This window comes from Carettochelys insculpta, chromosome 4 (genome assembly GCF_033958435.1).
Source record: "Carettochelys insculpta isolate YL-2023 chromosome 4, ASM3395843v1, whole genome shotgun sequence".
NCBI classification, from domain to species: domain Eukaryota; kingdom Metazoa; phylum Chordata; order Testudines; family Carettochelyidae; genus Carettochelys; species Carettochelys insculpta.
The window spans coordinates 1,566,898-1,585,165 of record NC_134140.1 but is presented as its reverse complement, the minus strand read 5'-3'; the positions used below and the strand labels follow the sequence as shown (position 1 = coordinate 1,585,165).

Below are 18,268 nucleotides of genomic sequence, written 5' to 3'. Positions count from 1 at the left end.
CCCTCCCACGGTCTCACATGGCTCAGCCCTCCAAGTGGCTCATTCTCAGAGTCCAGGCCCCTTCCAGAGTAACAAAAGTCTCAAACAAAAGATTCTTCACACCCTACTTCCGCCCAGCCTCCAAGCTCAACTCCCTGTCCCTCAAAGTCTCTGCGTTCTGGAGAGAGTTCTGCTTCCCTGTGCTCCTTCCCCAGGAAAACACCTGGCCCTGGGCCCTGTGACTCCTCCGCCATCAAGCTGTGTTCTTTCTGCCTTTTTATAAGGCACTGGACGTTCAGGCTGTCACCCCAGTTAGTCCAGCCATCTCAGGCTGGGTGACAGCTTGTTATGGACCAGGGACAGTGGTGCTGGAGTTATGGATGTGGCCCCTGGTTGAAGTAATTGTAGCAACCAAATGCATCGCTCCCTTCATGAATGACTTCACAGTGGTGGTCAATGGCTTTCAGCACTCCCCCTGTAACAGCAGTCCCCAGGCCCCTGCACAGATGTGGCTGCTTGAACAGGGCTGGCTAGCCCTAGGCCCCATGGCTCATCGGGGGCAGCTACCTGTTACAAGGAGGCCTTTGTGTCACCTATGCTGGGGTCCCAGCCCAATGGGTGCCTGCAATGACTCTGCTGAGTTGACCAGGTTGTTTTCACTCCCCAGATGTACGAGTCAGATGGCTCCGTCATGGTGTATTGGCATGCCCTGGATGTCTCAGACCCACCACCAGGTACAGAGAGATCCCAGCTGGGGCAGCACTGCAGCAGTGGTCTAGGGAGGAGAGCTCTCTGCTGCCAAGAACAACCTTGGAGGCTTTCCTGGGCAGGGGCAGGATGGACCATGGGCCTGGAGTTTGTGTTGGTGCATCAGTGTGTCACCGTTTGGTTCAGTCCACCCTTGGAGCCAGGAGCCCGTAGGAGGCTGGGCCCAGGGAGCCAGCAGAAGGGAGATCCTGGATTTTTTATGATATTCTACTGCCATGTTGTACAGGCAGTTAGACAAGAACTCCAATGCTCTCTTCTGGCCGGGCAACCTGTAATTCTCTGTGATCCAGCCTTAAATCAGGGTGTCTGAGCACCCCACACTTAGTGGCCCTAACTTTCAAAACCATCCTCTTTGTGGTCTGGGGTCTTCATTGAGCAGGGGGGCAAAGCTGCTGTGGGGTGTAATGGGACTTTCATTTCTTTTCAGCACAGGCAGTGTTTGCTCGAGGGATTGCAGCAGCCTGTGAGCGCTTCATCTGTGTGGGTGAGTTGGGTGAAGGGAGCAAGGGGTGAGATCTGTGCTACCTATGGCTGCAGTAATGGGTCACGCAATCGGCTGATACCAGGAGATGAGAAGTGGAGGGTCACCCCTCAGCTGCCGAGTGAGGGGGCTGGGCTGTGTCACAAAACAGGCATTGCTGCACAATTGATCAGGCTGGCAGCAGGTCCCACACAAGAACTCAGAGAACGATTAATTTCCACAGCAAAAATTATTTTTATTGCATGTGTTTAAATTAGTAGTTTGAAAATTTAAATTGAATAGTTAACGATTAGAAAGCAAATCAAAAGTAATTTGTAGCTTGAGTGGTTAATGGTCTAATTTTTATCCCAATTTAACAGCCTAATTCTTATTCCAGTTAAATACATACACACTCATAAACCCCTTCACACATACACTCACTCACCCTTCGAGACTGGCCAGACCCCAGGTGCAGTAGAACCCCGAGATACGCTCACTCAAGTTGTGCAAATCTTGGGTTGACACAGCTCTGAGCGGCGGGGAGCTGGCGCTTGGCTCCAGGCTGCCCGCCACTCAGGGGAGCTGGAAAATTGACCAGTGCAGCAACGCTGCTCAGTTTCCCGGCTCCTGTGAGTTGTGGCCAGCAGTCAAGTCAGGCGCCTGCTTCTCCCTACTCATAGGAGCGGGGAAACTGACCAGTGCTGCTGCGCTGCTCAGTTTCCCGGCTCTGGTCAGTGGCTACAGCTGAGAGCCTGACTCTGGGCTGCCCACTGGCAGAAGACAGGAAACTGATCAGAGCTGCTATGCAGGTCAGTTTCCTGGCTCCCCCGAGTCATGCGAAATTTGACTTACGTGAGGTTGCGCAAGAGCGCAATCGCCGCTTATGTCGGGGTCTCCTGTAATGTTGATTAGTTGATTGAGGCGAGTGTCTGACATGCACATCACCCAAATATGCTGACCTGATGGACTCTGACTTATGTGGCAAATTGTGGTAATATTTATCTTCTTGGTAGGAGGCAGTCTAGAAAGAGAGCTGTTTGCTTCATTGGTCGTACCCCTCAATCCAGGTGGGGTGCTTGCCCAGGGCCAATTTTGGAACATCTGCTTCCATCACCCCAATTCTGCCTGCCTCCTTGTTTACTGTTTTATCTGGGAACTGGCCTTCTTTTGCTTTTCTCAGCACACACAATTTTGTTCTCAAAGTTGTAAACAAGTCCATAATCCACCGGGGCACTGGCTCAGACCCTCAGCGATGAACAAGGCCATAATCCACCAGGGCGCTGGCTCAGGACAGCCTCTCTTCAGCCCACTTCCTGTCACTTCACTCATGCCACCCATTCCCACTACTCACTCATGCTAACGACCTATGGTTCATGGCAGCTGCGCTCTGTGGGACATGTGGGCCCAAGAGGGTAGAAAGACGGGTCTCTTCAAGCACCTGCTGGGTTTGCTCCTCAACCTGGAGAGGCTACTGAGGTGAGGGCTGGGGGGAGTGGGAGGGCCTGGTCTGGAGTGGGCATGGGAGGGTGGTTCCCGGGGGTCGAAGACTCATAGGCTGGTTCCTCAAACAGAGGGGCGGGGGCTGGGAGCTGGCTGCCAGTGTCATCTCCCTCACTTGTTCACAGGGACTTCATCGGGCCTGGTGCTGGTGTTTGACATCCCCAGCAAGGGAACAAACATCACACTGAGCGAGGTCCTGGAAGAGCATCGCGACTCCATCACAGACATCGCCTCGGAGGTCGGTGAAAACCCGGTATGGGGCGCCCAGCACTGCGCATGGCTCCTCTCCCAGGCTGAGCACTACTGGTTGGCTGTCCAAGCCAGGCCAACTGCCTGACTACAGCTGGGCAGCCAAACGCTGGAGCAGCTAACTAGGTCCCTCTTCCTCGGGGGATGCCCACAGCCAGCTAGAAACCAGGCTGTCCTCCCTTCCCAGGCGGGAAGTCGAGTCACATGCGCTTCCCAATGGGTGAGACAGCTAAGACCAGGCTTGCCAGCAGTGCGGGGAGGGCCGTACAGTGCCCCAGGGGTCAGTACTGCCTCCTTGCTCCTACCCAAACACAGCCGTAGCCAAGACACTGACCCCCTCCCAGAGCTGCTATGGTCCCTGCAGGGTGGGGGCTCCAACCCTTCTCTCACGCCTCTCAAATCCATGTGGTGCACAGGGCTTTCCCCACCGGTGTCCATCCTTGGCAGTTTCCTGCTACAGGCTGGGCTTTCTCACCTTACTTGGCTTGCTTTCAGTTCTTCTGTTAGCCCTGGGCTACCTCATTGCCTTCCCCTGCAGCTCCCGCTCAGGGTCTCTTCTGTCACTTCAGGCAGGCCTCTGCTCCAGGAGCACCCTCGCTCGCTCCAGTTTTTTTCCATTGTTTCTTGTCTGTTTGTGTTTCTTTCCTCCTCCTGCACCTCCTCCTTTCTGGCGTCTGATACACAGGGCTTGCCTAAAGCATCTGAGAACTTGGAGTTCAGCCAGAAGGGCTTGCCAAGTCGCCGGGTCTCAGTGCCATACTGTAAGACTAACTTTATGATGCTGTTAAATATTCAGCATTCAGTTGGGGGGTAAAGATTTCTCTCCCTTCAGATCATTACACCCCAAACCAGCGAGATCAGTAAGCCCCAGGGGTCTGCAGCCAAACCAGCGAGATCAGTACGCCCCAGGGGTCCGCAGCCAAACCAGCGAGATCAGTACGCCCCAGGGGTCCGCAGCCAAACCAGCGAGATCAGTACGCCCCAGGGGTCTGCAGCGAGAAAAGCCATGTTGTCAAATTTGCTTACAACATCAGTCCTTCAAGAACCACAATGCACGTGAATCTGAGACCATCCTTAATGAGTAACATCAAACCGGCCTTTTGTCACCCCTCTTTTAAGGGCACCACCCGTAATGATTTGTACCAGCTAGAAAGTCTGTTACTTTCATACCTGGGTTGGAGAGCAAATGAGGACAAGGAAAACACTGTGCTTGGGAACAGGCTCTTTAGCAGGAAGGAGCAATGTCACATCAACCTTCCACTTCCCGCCCCCCCGATTCTCAGGCTGTACCCCCCGATCCCCAAACCCTTCCCTGTCTCCAGGCTCTACCCCCCCGGTCCTCAAACCCCTCCCCGTCTCCAGGCTCTACCCCCCTGGTCCCCAAACCCCTCCCCCTCTCTAGGCTCTACCCTCCCCAATCCCCAAACCCCTCCCCATCCCCCGGCTGTACCCACCCACCGGTCCCCAAACCCCTCCCCGTCTCCAAACCCCTCCCCATCTCCAGGCTCTACTCCCCTGATCCCCAAAGCCCTCCCCGTCTCCAGGCTCTACTCCCCTGATTCCCAAAGCCCTCCCTGTCTCCAGGCTTTACCCTCCCCGATCCCCAAACCCTGCCCCGTCTCCAGGCTCTACCCCTCTGCCCCCAAACCCCTCCCCTCTCCAGGCTCTACCTCCCGCACCCCCGGTCCCCAAACCCCTCCCCATCTCCAGGCTCTACCCGCCCCCCCGGTCGCCAAACCCCTCCCCATCTTCAAGCTTTACCTGCCTCAGCCCACAAATCCACCCCCCCATCTCCAAGCTTCACCCCATCCCCAGGCATAACCCCTGTCAGCCCCAAACCCACCTCCCTGTCCCGCAAACCCTTTCCTGCATCTCCAGGATTACCCCACCCCAGCCGCTGGGCTCCTCCAGCTGCGTGTGGGGCGGCTCCTTGCCCTTCTTGTGGGGAATCTTGGACAGCTCGAGCTCCAGGGGCCTGGTGCAGTGCCATGTGCTCGCACTCAGCCAGCCGCAGGCAGTACTGCTCGGTCAGCTCTGCGCACTGCTGCTGCTCCTCCACCGTCGCCACCTCCTCTTCCTTCTTCTCAGCGGGGCTGCAGGGCTGCACCAGGGGCAGACTCAGCTGCCCCTCCCCACAGGTCTCCTGCAGGCTTAGCGCTCCCCCCCGCAGCACGCACAGCTCCCTGACCTGCCGCTGCTGGAGCAATGGAATGAAACGTCCGTGGTTTAATGACCAGATCCCTCCCGCCGCCCTGCCAGCCATTAAACTGATTACGTGTAGTTCTACCATTTCAGTGGCAGCAGGGCAGGGAGCCGGAGGAGGAGTCAGCGGCGGCAGCATCTGGAGCCACAAGTGACTCCTTAAAGAGCCACGTGCGTCTTGGAGCCGCAGGTTGCCGACCCCTGGTCTGCGAGATGCAAAGGTCCACGTGGCCCTTACCCTTCTGACTGGGATGTCTGTGTCTGTTCCATCTCCCGCTTTGCCAAGATGCAGGAAACATCAGCCCTCCACCACGCCAGGCCCAGAAAGTGGCAGTGGTGTTCCTTGTTGCTGTTGATTTTCAACCCTCTTAATTGGGCCTAGGCCTTGAGAGGCTTTGGGTTAGCTTGTGTGTCTTGATGGGTACAGGAGAGCAAGTTGATGTCAGCTGCAAAACTGGGTCCTCTAATTCTTGTGTGAAAGTCCATCGTCTGCCCTGCAGTTGTTCTGCAGTCTCATCCCCAAGCCGCTCTCAGTAAAAACCTCAAAGGTGTTATATAGCACCCTTGTCTGCCCCATCTGGTTACACCATGGGGCTGCCTTGTCACGGATGAGCTGAATGATGTTCACAAATTTCTAAGGGGTTCCATAGTGGCGTAGCAGCTGCCAGGAACTTGTTTTAGCCACGATAAGAAAGGCTTTTGGGCATCCTACTCATCTCACACGAAGCAGACTGCCATTTGGTTGAGAGTTCTGGGGTGATATGGATACTCTTTGATCATCATGATTTCTCCTGTCTTCTCTTGTTTCTACTTACCATAACTGGCCCGTACCACTGTCCATATTCTCTCTGGAATAGCACATTTGAACAGCTCCCTTGGGTCTCCTTCCTTGGACAGCTGCACCATAGGACCATTTTCCCATATGTTTGCTGTTTTCTCTTCCCAGATCTTTTGTAAGAGGCCTCTCAAAATGGCTCCTGTGTTCTTCACATCTGCTATGAGACCCTTCTTTCTCTGCAGCCAGTGTGAATCAATTGGCTGCCTTCTCTGGCCTTTGTTCTGGGCCCACAATGTCTCTCTGCTTTAGCTAGGGTCTTGGGCTCCGGCTTACCAATCAGGCGCTGCCTCACTAAGCTAAGACAAAGGAGGCCAGAAGACGAGGTTTTTGCTAGTGCAGTGCCAGTCACTGAAAGCGTGACGGCAGAGGGCAAATGGAGATGGCTAAAGGAATCTTTTGCCCAACCCTCTGAAGTGCTGGGATTTCGTAAGGCTCAGCGCCCCAGCTGGGTAACTGACTGAGGTGCCACGGCAGGGAGTAGGAGACAGGCGCAGAACTGAACTGGAACAGGACGAGCCGCAGCAGGAGGAGCACGCTGCGAGGGCAGAGGCTGAAAAGGGTGCTGGGAGAGTGGCCCAGGCCTCTGCAGCACTAGCTGCCACAAAGACACTTGTCCCTCCCTAATCAGTTGTCAGGAAGAAAATAGCAAGAGCCGGCAGCCCGCTCAGACACTGAACTATGGCATTGACAGAGGCAGTGTGCTAGTCAGTTACTTAGCGTAAGCCCACTGCCAGCGGGGTGGCTCTCAACGCCTCCCTGCACTCAAGGCCCTTTACCAGAGTCATAGAATCATTGCTGGAAAAAAGCCTGGACGCTGTGTGTGCAGCAAGCAGGAGGGTTTATTACACACAGCTGGTGGGGTGTCACCTCACCTAGCAGGCTTGGTGATCACCACCAGACAATAGGTCACAATCGATTATATAGATCATTGATGGGCGGGGAAAGACCACGGCATGGGTAGGGTCTAGCAGCAAGCCGAAATGAGCACAATAAGCCAATAATCTAAAAAGGTTACAGAGTACCCCCGCCCATTGCTTATAGAGCATCTTCTCTCTAGCACAAGAGGTTTTCCCTCACAAGTTATTAGAACAAAGCAGACATGCAATAACATCTTTGTGTCGAATTGGATGGATGATGCATCTACAAGAGCAACGATGGCACCTGTAGATGGGCACAATCAGGGGTGCTTATCTAGAAGATTAAAGCAAAAGAGACAGTAACAGCACAGAGCAATAACACGCTTGTTTTGAGTACCAGTCTGGGATGGCAGAGGAGAGAACGCCACATCTCGGTTCTCATACACAGGGCCTCTCCTTGGAATGTGGTTGCTGAGGCAACTATCCCTCCCTTCAGACTCCAAGGTCCTGTCCAAGGTGGGACGGCCTTCCCTGGGTCTTGTGAGTGAGATGGGGGAGCCCACTGGGGTAGCTTTCCACTCATGCTAACTGGGCTTCTGTATTATAGGATTACAGGCCTACTCCAGACTTTTGGAATCAAACAGGGGGTCTTTAGCACAAACCATGGCCTGCCTCGGGAACTTTCACTCTACAACCATAGAATTCTGGGGGCTGGAAGGGACCTCAGGAGGTCATCTAGGCCAGCCCCCTGCTCAAAGCAGGATCAACCCTAAATCAGCTTAGCCATGACTGTGTCAAGCCAGGACTTATAAAACTCTAGGATGGAGATTCCACCACCTCTCTAGCAACGCATTCCAGTGCTTCACCACCTTCCTGGTGAAGTAGTTTTTCCTAATATCCAACCTACACCTCCCCTCTGTAACTCCTGACCATTGCTCCTTGTTCTGCCATCTGACACCACTGAGTACAGCCTCTCTCCACCCTCTGTAGAACCCCCTTCAGGAAGTTGAAGGCTGCTATCAAATCACCCCTCACTCTTCTCTTCTGTAAACTAAATAAGCCCAACTCCCTCCGCCTCTATTCATAGGTCCTGTGCTCCAGCCCTTTAATGGTTTTCATTGCCCTCCACTGAACCCTTTCCAGTGTGTCCACATCCTTTCTATACTGGTGGGAGGGCCAGAACTGGACGCCTTGCTCCAGATGTGGCTTCACCAGTGCCAAGTAGAGGGGAATAATAACTTCTCTAGATCTGCTGGAAATGCTCCTCCTAGTGCACCCTAGTATGCCGTTAGCCTTCTTGACAACAAGGGCACACTTTTTACTCATATCCAGCCTCTCATCCACTATAATCCCCAGGTCCTTTTCTGCTGCACTGTGACTTAGTCAGTCGGTCCCTAGCCTGTAACAGTGCTTGGGATTCTTCCATCCCAAGTGCAGGACTCTGCACTGCTCCTTGTTGAACCTCACCAAATTTCTTTTGGCCCAGTCCTCCAATTTGTCTAGGTCACTCTGGACCCTGTTCCTACACTCCAATGTATCTACCTGACCCCTTAGCTTAGTGTCCTCTGCAAATTTGCTGAGGGTGCAATCCATCTCTTCATCCAGGTCATTAATAAAGATGTTGAACAACGCTGGTCCTAGACCTGATCCTTGCGGCACTCCACTTGAAACTGACAACCAAACAGACATTGATCCATTGACTACTACCATTGGGCCCATCCACCAAACCAGCTTTCTCTCCATCTTACAGTCCATGTATCCAACCTATTTCCTCACCTTATGGACAAGAATGTTGTGGGAGGCTGTATCGAAAGCTTTGCTGAAGTCAAGGTGTATCACATCCACCAACTTCCCCATGTCCACGGAGCCAGTTACCTCATCATAGAAGCTAATCAGATTGGTGAGGCATGACTTGCCCTTGGTGACTCCATGTTGACTACTCTTGATCATGTTTGCCTCTTCCAAGTGCTTCCAAATGAATTCCTTGAGGATCCCCTCAATGATTTTCCCAGGGACTGAGGTAAGGCTGACCAGTCTATAGTTCCCTGGATTGTCCTTCTTTCCTTTTTTAAAGATAGAGACTTTATTTGCCTTTTTCCAATCATCATTCCCTCAGTACCCTTGTATGCATTAAATCTGGACCCCTGGATTTGTGTGTCTAACTTTTCTAAGTAGCTCTTAACCTGTCCTTTCCCCGCCGAGGGCTGCCCACCTCCTTCCCATACCTCATTGCCTAGTGCCATAGGTTGGGAACTGATCTTGTCCGTGAAGACTGAGGCAAAAAAAGCATAGAGCACGTCAGCTTTTCTTACATCACCTGCCACTAGGTTACCTCCCCCATCCAGTAACAGCCCCACACTCTTTCTGATCACCATCCTATTGTTAACATGCCTGTAGAAACCCTTCTTGTTACCCTTCACATTCCTTGCGAGCTGCAATTCCAGTTGTACTTTCGCTGTCCTGATGAGATTATTCCCCAGCATTCTCCAGCCATATATTGATACTCTTTGGTCGTCTGGCCACATTTCCATTTCTTACATGCATCACTTTTGAGTTTGAGCTTGCCAAGGATTTCCCTGGTAAGCCAAGCTGGCTGCCTACCATGTTTGCTTTTCTTACTATGCATCGGGATGGTTTGTTCCTGTGCCTTCAGTAAGACCTCTTTAAAATACTGCCAGTTCTCCTGAGCTCCTTTCCCCCTCATATCTGTTTCCCAAGGGATCCTGCCCACCAGTACCCTCAGGGAGTCGAAGTCTGCTCTTCTGAAATCAAGGGTCTATATGTTACTGCTCATCCTTCTTCCTTGTGTCAGGATCCTGAAATCTACCAGCTCATAGTTGCTGCAGCCCAAGTTGCCACCTACTTCTATTTCTGCTACTAGTTCTTCCCTGTTTGTGAGCAGCAGGTCAAGTTGTGCAGGGCCCCTGGTCGGTTCCTTCAGCTCTTGTACCAGGAAGTTATCCCCAACATTCTCCAAAAGCTTCCTGGATTGTCTGTGTGCCTCTGTATTGGTCTCCCAACAAATGTCTGAGTGATTAAGGTCTCCCATGAGAACCAGGGCCTGTGATTTGGAAGCTTCTCTGAGCTGCCTGAAGAAATCCTCATCGACCTCGTCTCCCTGATCTGGCGTCTGTAGGAGACACCAACCGCATCATCATCTCTATTGCTTCTGCCTCTAAGCTTGACCCAACGACTCTCAACTGGCTTTTCTCCCTCCATATTCTGGAGTGCTGAGCACTCGTACTTCTCTGTCACACAGAACACCACTCCACATTTTCTCCCCTGCCTGTCCTTCCTGAACAGGTCATGGAGTGCTGAGCACTCGTACTTCTCTGTCACACAGAACACCACTCCACATTTTCTCCCCTGCCTGTCCTTCCTGAACAGTTCATGGAGTGCTGAGCACTCGTACTTCCCTGTCACACAGAACACCACTCCACATTTTCTCCCCTGCCTGTCCTTCCTGAACAGGTCATGGAGTGCTGAGCACTCGTACTTCCCTGTCACACAGAACACCACTCCACATTTTCTCCCCTGCCTGTCCTTCCTGAACAGTTCATGGAGTGCTGAGCACTCGTACTTCCCTGTCACACAGAACACCACTCCACATTTTCTCCCCTGCCTGTCCTTCCTGAACAGTTCATGGAGTGCTGAGCACTCGTACTTCCCTGTCACACAGAACACCACTCCACATTTTCTCCCCTGCCTGTCCTTCCTGAACAGGTCATGGAGTGCTGAGCACTCGTACTTCCCTGTCACACAGAGCACCACTCCACATTTTCTCCCCTGCCTGTCCTTCCTGAACAGTTCATGGAGTGCTGAGCACTCGTACTTCCCTGTCACACAGAGCACCACTCCACATTTTCTCCCCTGCCTGTCCTTCCTGAACAGTTCATGGAGTGCTGAGCACTCGTACTTCCCTGTCACACAGAACACCACTCCACATTTTCTCCCCTGCCTGTCCTTCCTGAACAGGTCATGGAGTGCTGAGCACTCGTACTTCCCTGTCACACAGAACACCACTCCACATTTTCTCCCCGTCTGTCCTTCCTGAACAGGTCATGGAGTGCTGAGCACTCGTACTTCCCTGTCACAGAACACCACTCCACATTTTCTCCCCCGTCTGTCCTTCCTGAACAGGTCATGGAGTGCTGAGCACTCGTACTTCCCTGTCACACAGAACACCACTCCACATTTTCTCCCCTGCCTGTCCTTCCTGAACAGGTCATGGAGTGCTGAGCACTCGTACTTCCCTGTCACACAGAACACCACTCCACATTTTCTCCCCTGCCTGTCCTTCCTGAACAGGTCATGGAGTGCTGAGCACTCGTACTTCCCTGTCACACAGAGCACCACTCCACATTTTCTCCCCTGCCTGTCCTTCCTGAACAGGTCATGGAGTGCTGAGCACTCGTACTTCCCTGTCACACAGAGCACCACTCCACATTTTCTCCCCTGCCTGTCCTTCCTGAACAGGTCATGGAGTGCTGAGCACTCGTACTTCCCTGTCACACAGAACACCACTCCACATTTTCTCCCCTGCCTGTCCTTCCTGAACAGGTCATGGAGTGCTGAGCACTCGTACTTCTCTGTCACACAGAACACCACTCCACATTTTCTCCCCTGCCTGTCCTTCCTGAACAGGTCATGGAGTGCTGAGCACTCGTACTTCCCTGTCACACAGAACACCACTCCACATTTTCTCCCCTGCCTGTCCTTCCTGAACAGGTCATGGAGTGCTGAGCACTCGTACTTCCCTGTCACACAGAGCACCACTCCACATTTTCTCCCCTGCCTGTCCTTCCTGAACAGGTCATGGAGTGCTGAGCACTCGTACTTCTCTGTCACACAGAGCACCACTCCACATTTTCTCCCCTGCCTGTCCTTCCTGAACAGGTCATGGAGTGCTGAGCACTCGTACTTCTCTGTCACACAGAACACCACTCCACATTTTCTCCCCTGCCTGTCCTTCCTGAACAGTTCATGGAGTGCTGAGCACTCGTACTTCCCTGTCACACAGAACACCACTCCACATTTTCTCCCCTGCCTGTCCTTCCTGAACAGTTCATGGAGTGCTGAGCACTCGTACTTCCCTGTCACACAGAACACCACTCCACATTTTCTCCCCTGCCTGTCCTTCCTGAACAGGTCATGGAGTGCTGAGCACTCGTACTTCCCTGTCACACAGAACACCACTCCACATTTTCTCCCCTGCCTGTCCTTCCTGAACAGGTCATGGAGTGCTGAGCACTCGTACTTCCCTGTCACACAGAGCACCACTCCACATTTTCTCCCCTGCCTGTCCTTCCTGAACAGGTCATGGAGTGCTGAGCACTCGTACTTCTCTGTCACACAGAGCACCACTCCACATTTTCTCCCCTGCCTGTCCTTCCTGAACAGGTCATGGAGTGCTGAGCACTCGTACTTCTCTGTCACACAGAACACCACTCCACATTTTCTCCCCTGCCTGTCCTTCCTGAACAGTTCATGGAGTGCTGAGCACTCGTACTTCCCTGTCACACAGAACACCACTCCACATTTTCTCCCCTGCCTGTCCTTCCTGAACAGTTCATGGAGTGCTGAGCACTCGTACTTCCCTGTCACACAGAGCACCACTCCACATTTTCTCCCCTGCCTGTCCTTCCTGAACAGGTCATGGAGTGCTGAGCACTCGTACTTCTCTGTCACACAGAGCACCACTCCACATTTTCTCCCCTGCCTGTCCTTCCTGAACAGGTCATGGAGTGCTGAGCACTCGTACTTCCCTGTCACACAGAACACCACTCCACATTTTCTCCCCTGCCTGTCCTTCCTGAACAGGTCATGGAGTGCTGAGCACTCGTACTTCTCTGTCACACAGAACACCACTCCACATTTTCTCCCCTGCCTGTCCTTCCTGAACAGGTCATGGAGTGCTGAGCACTCGTACTTCTCTGTCACACAGAGCACCACTCCACATTTTCTCCCCTGCCTGTCCTTCCTGAACAGGTCATGGAGTGCTGAGCACTCGTACTTCTCTGTCACACAGAGCACCACTCCACATTTTCTCCCCTGCCTGTCCTTCCTGAACAGGTCATGGAGTGCTGAGCACTCGTACTTCCCTGTCACACAGAACACCACTCCACATTTTCTCCCCTGCCTGTCCTTCCTGAACAGGTCATGGAGTGCTGAGCACTCGTACTTCCCTGTCACACAGAGCACCACTCCACATTTTCTCCCCTGCCTGTCCTTCCTGAACAGTTCATGGAGTGCTGAGCACTCGTACTTCCCTGTCACACAGAACACCACTCCACATTTTCTCCCCGTCTGTCCTTCCTGAACAGGTCATGGAGTGCTGAGCACTCGTACTTCTCTGTCACACAGAGCACCACTCCACATTTTCTCCCCGTCTGTCCTTCCTGAACAGTTCATGGAGTGCTGAGCACTCGTACTTCTCTGTCACACAGAACACCACTCCACATTTTCTCCCCTGCCTGTCCTTCCTGAACAGGTCATGGAGTGCTGAGCACTCGTACTTCCCTGTCACACAGAACACCACTCCACATTTTCTCCCCGTCTGTCCTTCCTGAACAGGTCATGGAGTGCTGAGCACTCGTACTTCTCTGTCACACAGAACACCACTCCACATTTTCTCCCCTGCCTGTCCTTCCTGAACAGTTCATGGAGTGCTGAGCACTCGTACTTCCCTGTCACACAGAACACCACTCCACATTTTCTCCCTGCCTGTCCTTCCTGAACAGTTCATGGAGTGCTGAGCACTCGTACTTCCCTGTCACACAGAACACCACTCCACATTTTCTCCCCGTCTGTCCTTCCTGAACAGTTCATGGAGTGCTGAGCACTCGTACTTCTCTGTCACACAGAACACCACTCCACATTTTCTCCCCTGCCTGTCCTTCCTGAACAGTTCATGGAGTGCTGAGCACTCGTACTTCCCTGTCACACAGAACACCACTCCACATTTTCTCCCCGTCTGTCCTTCCTGAACAGTTCATGGAGTGCTGAGCACTCGTACTTCTCTGTCACACAGAACACCACTCCACATTTTCTCCCCTGCCTGTCCTTCCTGAACAGTTCATGGAGTGCTGAGCACTCGTACTTCCCTGTCACACAGAGCACCACTCCACATTTTCTCCCCTGCCTGTCCTTCCTGAACAGGTCATGGAGTGCTGAGCACTCGTACTTCTCTGTCACACAGAGCACCACTCCACATTTTCTCCCCTGCCTGTCCTTCCTGAACAGGTCATGGAGTGCTGAGCACTCGTACTTCTCTGTCACACAGAGCACCACTCCACATTTTCTCCCCTGCCTGTCCTTCCTGAACAGGTCATGGAGTGCTGAGCACTCGTACTTCCCTGTCACACAGAACACCACTCCACATTTTCTCCCCTGCCTGTCCTTCCTGAACAGGTCATGGAGTGCTGAGCACTCGTACTTCCCTGTCACACAGAACACCACTCCACATTTTCTCCCCTGCCTGTCCTTCCTGAACAGTTCATGGAGTGCTGAGCACTCGTACTTCCCTGTCACACAGAACACCACTCCACATTTTCTCCCCTGCCTGTCCTTCCTGAACAGTTCATGGAGTGCTGAGCACTCGTACTTCCCTGTCACACAGAGCACCACTCCACATTTTCTCCCCTGCCTGTCCTTCCTGAACAGGTCATGGAGTGCTGAGCACTCGTACTTCCCTGTCACACAGAGCACCACTCCACATTTTCTCCCCTGCCTGTCCTTCCTGAACAGTTCATGGAGTGCTGAGCACTCGTACTTCCCTGTCACACAGAACACCACTCCACATTTTCTCCCCGTCTGTCCTTCCTGAACAGGTCATGGAGTGCTGAGCACTCGTACTTCTCTGTCACACAGAGCACCACTCCACATTTTCTCCCCGTCTGTCCTTCCTGAACAGTTCATGGAGTGCTGAGCACTCGTACTTCTCTGTCACACAGAACACCACTCCACATTTTCTCCCCTGCCTGTCCTTCCTGAACAGGTCATGGAGTGCTGAGCACTCGTACTTCCCTGTCACACAGAACACCACTCCACATTTTCTCCCCGTCTGTCCTTCCTGAACAGGTCATGGAGTGCTGAGCACTCGTACTTCCCTGTCACACAGAGCACCACTCCACATTTTCTCCCCTGCCTGTCCTTCCTGAACAGGTCATGGAGTGCTGAGCACTCGTACTTCTCTGTCACACAGAGCACCACTCCACATTTTCTCCCTGCCTGTCCTTCCTGAACAGTTCATGGAGTGCTGAGCACTCGTACTTCCCTGTCACACAGAGCACCACTCCACATTTTCTCCCCTGCCTGTCCTTCCTGAACAGGTCATGGAGTGCTGAGCACTCGTACTTCCCTGTCACACAGAGCACCACTCCACATTTTCTCCCCTGCCTGTCCTTCCTGAACAGGTCATGGAGTGCTGAGCACTCGTACTTCCCTGTCACACAGAGCACCACTCCACATTTTCTCCCCTGCCTGTCCTTCCTGAACAGTTCATGGAGTGCTGAGCACTCGTACTTCCCTGTCACACAGAACACCACTCCACATTTTCTCCCCTGCCTGTCCTTCCTGAACAGGTCAGACCCCTCCACGACCATGCTCCAGGTATGCGAATCGTCCCAGCAAGTCTCCATTATTCCAGTCACCTCACACTCCCTTGTCTGTGCCAGGGCCTCGAATTCTCCCTGTTCGTTCCCAGGTTTCTGGCACGCGTGTACAACCACCTTGGCTCGTTAGCTGATTGGCTACTTTCTCCTTTTGAATCAGGGGTCCTGCTTTGTTGTTCCCTCCACCTTCCCCACTTACTGCAGGGCTTGTCACCATCCCCTGGGGAACCTAGTTTAAAGCCTCCTCACTAGGTTCGGAAGCCTGCCTGTGAAGATGCTTTTCCACTCTTCGTTAGGTTGATACCCTCTTCCCAGCAATCCTTGTTCCCGAAACAGAGCCCCATGGCTGAGGAAACCAGATCCCTCTCTCCGACACCACCTGCGCACCCACGCATTTACCTCCACGATTCAATGATCTCCACCTGGAGCCCTTCCTTCAGCGGGGAGGATGGACGAGAACACCACCCGTGCTTCACATTCCTTGATCTTCCATCCCAGAGTTACACAATCTGCAGTGATCCGCTCCAGGTTGTTCTAGCGAGTGGCTGGTTCTTCTGGGTCAAACCCTGTTCAAGCCCTTCGTGTTTCTGCTCCCTCCCCACCTCACGCTTTCCCACCGGGGCCACAGCGCATTTCAGAGGAGGCTGCCTGTAAAACTCTTAGGGATGAAAGAGAGTTAGGGTCAACTCCTCAGTCAGCTGGCTCATGGGTGTCCTTGTGTGGCATGCCATGGCTGGAGCAGGGACACCACTCAGCCTTCATGCTCCAAAGCCCAGGCCCTATGCACTGGGCCCAGGCTCCTCCACCCACTGCTAACAGGGTGGGGGAGGTGGCTGACACCCAGCTCGCTAGTGATCCAGAGAAATGTGTTTGTGCCTCTGTCTCCTGGGAGCTGGTCGGCTGAGGGGAGTGGGTTAGGGAGCAACTTGCCAGCTCTTGTGAGCAGAAACCGTTTGGCTCCTGTCTCGGAGCTTTCCTAATTGCGGCCCTCTGGTTGGGTGAGAGGCGCTGACGCTGTGTCTTGGCTGGTTGCAGGATGGAGCTGTTGACCTAGTGACTGCGGATGACTCTGGAGCCCTGTGTGCCTGGAGATCCGAGGAGGAGTTCTCTCTGCTCACCAAAATCTCTGCTTTTGGGTAAGGCGAGGAGAGGAGACGGGGGGCAGCGCCCCAGGCCTTGCTCAGGCAAGTGGGGTGAGAACCTGCAGGCCGTGTGCTGCGGGCAGAGCAGCCCAGAGCAACCCTTCCCCATGTCTGCTTGGTGCCCAGGTGGAGCTGCTCCTCGGTGAAGCTGTGGAACGGGGTCATTGCTGCTGGCTATGGGAATGGGCAGATCCGGCTCTATGAGGCCTTGAGTGGGGCCCTGCGTGCCACAGTCAATGCCCACGCTCGCTGGATCTACGCCCTAGACCTGGCACCCCTGACGGGGAAGGTAAGCCTGCCCCAGGCTGCATGCTCCCCCTGCATGCCTGCTGAACACAGCTTGGCTCAGCTCCCCAGCCACCCTGGCGGACCTCTCCACACCCACGTAGGCCGGGGGGCACAAACATCCCAGTGTGTTCTGCCGCCTTTTGCCCAGGGAAGGAGTCAAAGGCCACACCCTGCACCCCAAAGCCAGCGTGCCGGGCTGCAGGCTTCAGCTGTCTGTCTGCTGAGCACAGCCCCAGCGCTGAGGCTGGCGGAGCCCCTCACTGCCTGTTCTGCCTCCCTGTGCAGCTGCTGTCAGGGGCTGAGGACTCCTACGTCCAGGTCTGGAAACTCAGCCGGCGAGCGGACCCGGGGGACATCGAGGTGAGGGCCACTACTGAGGAGGCTGCGCCCTTGCAGGGAGCAGTGGGAGGTGCTGGGCAGACAGACCACAGGGAATTGAGCCCACAGCTCCTTCGGGCCAGACCTGGCTCTGCCACGAGCGTCAGCACATCGTGGTTCCTGTGTGCCTCAGCTTCCTCTCTGTGAAATTCCACCACTGCCACAAGGGGTTGTGAGGCTGAGCTGGGGGCTACATATGGTAGTGGGGCAGCAAGGCCCCAGAGGGGCCTGGGGCAAGACTAGGTGAGGGGCTTGTTCCCTCCCCCCACTTCTCCATCCCCCCTGCTGCTGCTGTGGCCTCTTTCCTGAATCCATGCACCCTCCGGCACCTTTTGGCTCCTCCCTGCCCCCGTCCCCATTCCATGATCCACCGCCCCCACGCCTGGTTCAGGACTCCCACGTTCAGTTCCCTCCAACTCTGCCCAGCGCTGCCCATTCCTGCTGTCCTCCCAGCTGATCCAGACCCTCCCAGTTACACTCTGAGCCCAGCCAGTTCTGCCCCAGCTCCCCGTGCATAACCCTCCCACACCCGGCACTCTCCACCCCCCACCACAGCCAGCGCTTTCACCTGGGGGCTCTCACCTCCTCGGCGCCCCTCAGCACTGCAGCCCCCAGCATCTCTGCGCGCCTTTGCCAGGAGCTGATGCCAGAGGGTCCCCGTGCTCCCGTCACCCTCCTGTCCCAGGAGACTGGCGTGTCCTGGTCTCCAGTCGGTCCCCAGCAGGACCACACCTGTCACAGTTGTGCCATGGAGGTGCTGAGTGTGATCTCCACAGCGGCACCTGTCCTGTCGCCTGAGCAGCTCTCTCTGTTCTCCTGCTCTTCTGCCACCTCCTCCTCGCCACTTACCCTTCTGCGCCGCAGAGGCCCGGGCGTGCCCCCGTGTGGCCCTGGTGTCTCTGGGGCAATCCCAGCCGCCCGCACGCGGGTGAAACGCTCCTGCACTCCAGGGGGTCTGGCTGGCCTGGGCTGTGGAGTCCCAGGCACTGTCTCCT

The 18,268-nt window shown here is 54.3% G+C and overlaps 1 protein-coding gene and 1 long non-coding RNA gene across 3 annotated transcripts in view; one reads left to right on the top strand and one right to left on the bottom strand.

Moving 5' to 3' along the window:
* The window catches only part of WDR54 (WD repeat domain 54), a 37,173-nt gene that overhangs the window by 17,905 nt on the left and 1,000 nt on the right, over positions 1 to 18,268 (top strand). For both annotated transcript variants that reach the window (XM_074992153.1, XM_074992154.1), the window contains 6 exons: positions 647 to 713; positions 1,175 to 1,231; positions 2,833 to 2,960; positions 16,501 to 16,601; positions 16,734 to 16,896; positions 17,181 to 17,255. In XM_074992153.1, the coding sequence (XP_074848254.1) occupies positions 647 to 713; positions 1,175 to 1,231; positions 2,833 to 2,960; positions 16,501 to 16,601; positions 16,734 to 16,896; positions 17,181 to 17,255 (591 nt within the window). The remainder of the gene's footprint in view (positions 1 to 646; positions 714 to 1,174; positions 1,232 to 2,832; positions 2,961 to 16,500; positions 16,602 to 16,733; positions 16,897 to 17,180; positions 17,256 to 18,268) is intronic.
* LOC142012281 (uncharacterized) lies at positions 4,816 to 18,266 on the bottom strand. The gene is made up of 4 exons (XR_012645296.1): positions 17,856 to 18,266; positions 15,865 to 16,123; positions 8,630 to 8,916; positions 4,816 to 7,187 (listed from the first exon to the last, which is right to left on the bottom strand). It is a non-coding gene; the product is annotated as an uncharacterized LOC142012281 (long non-coding RNA).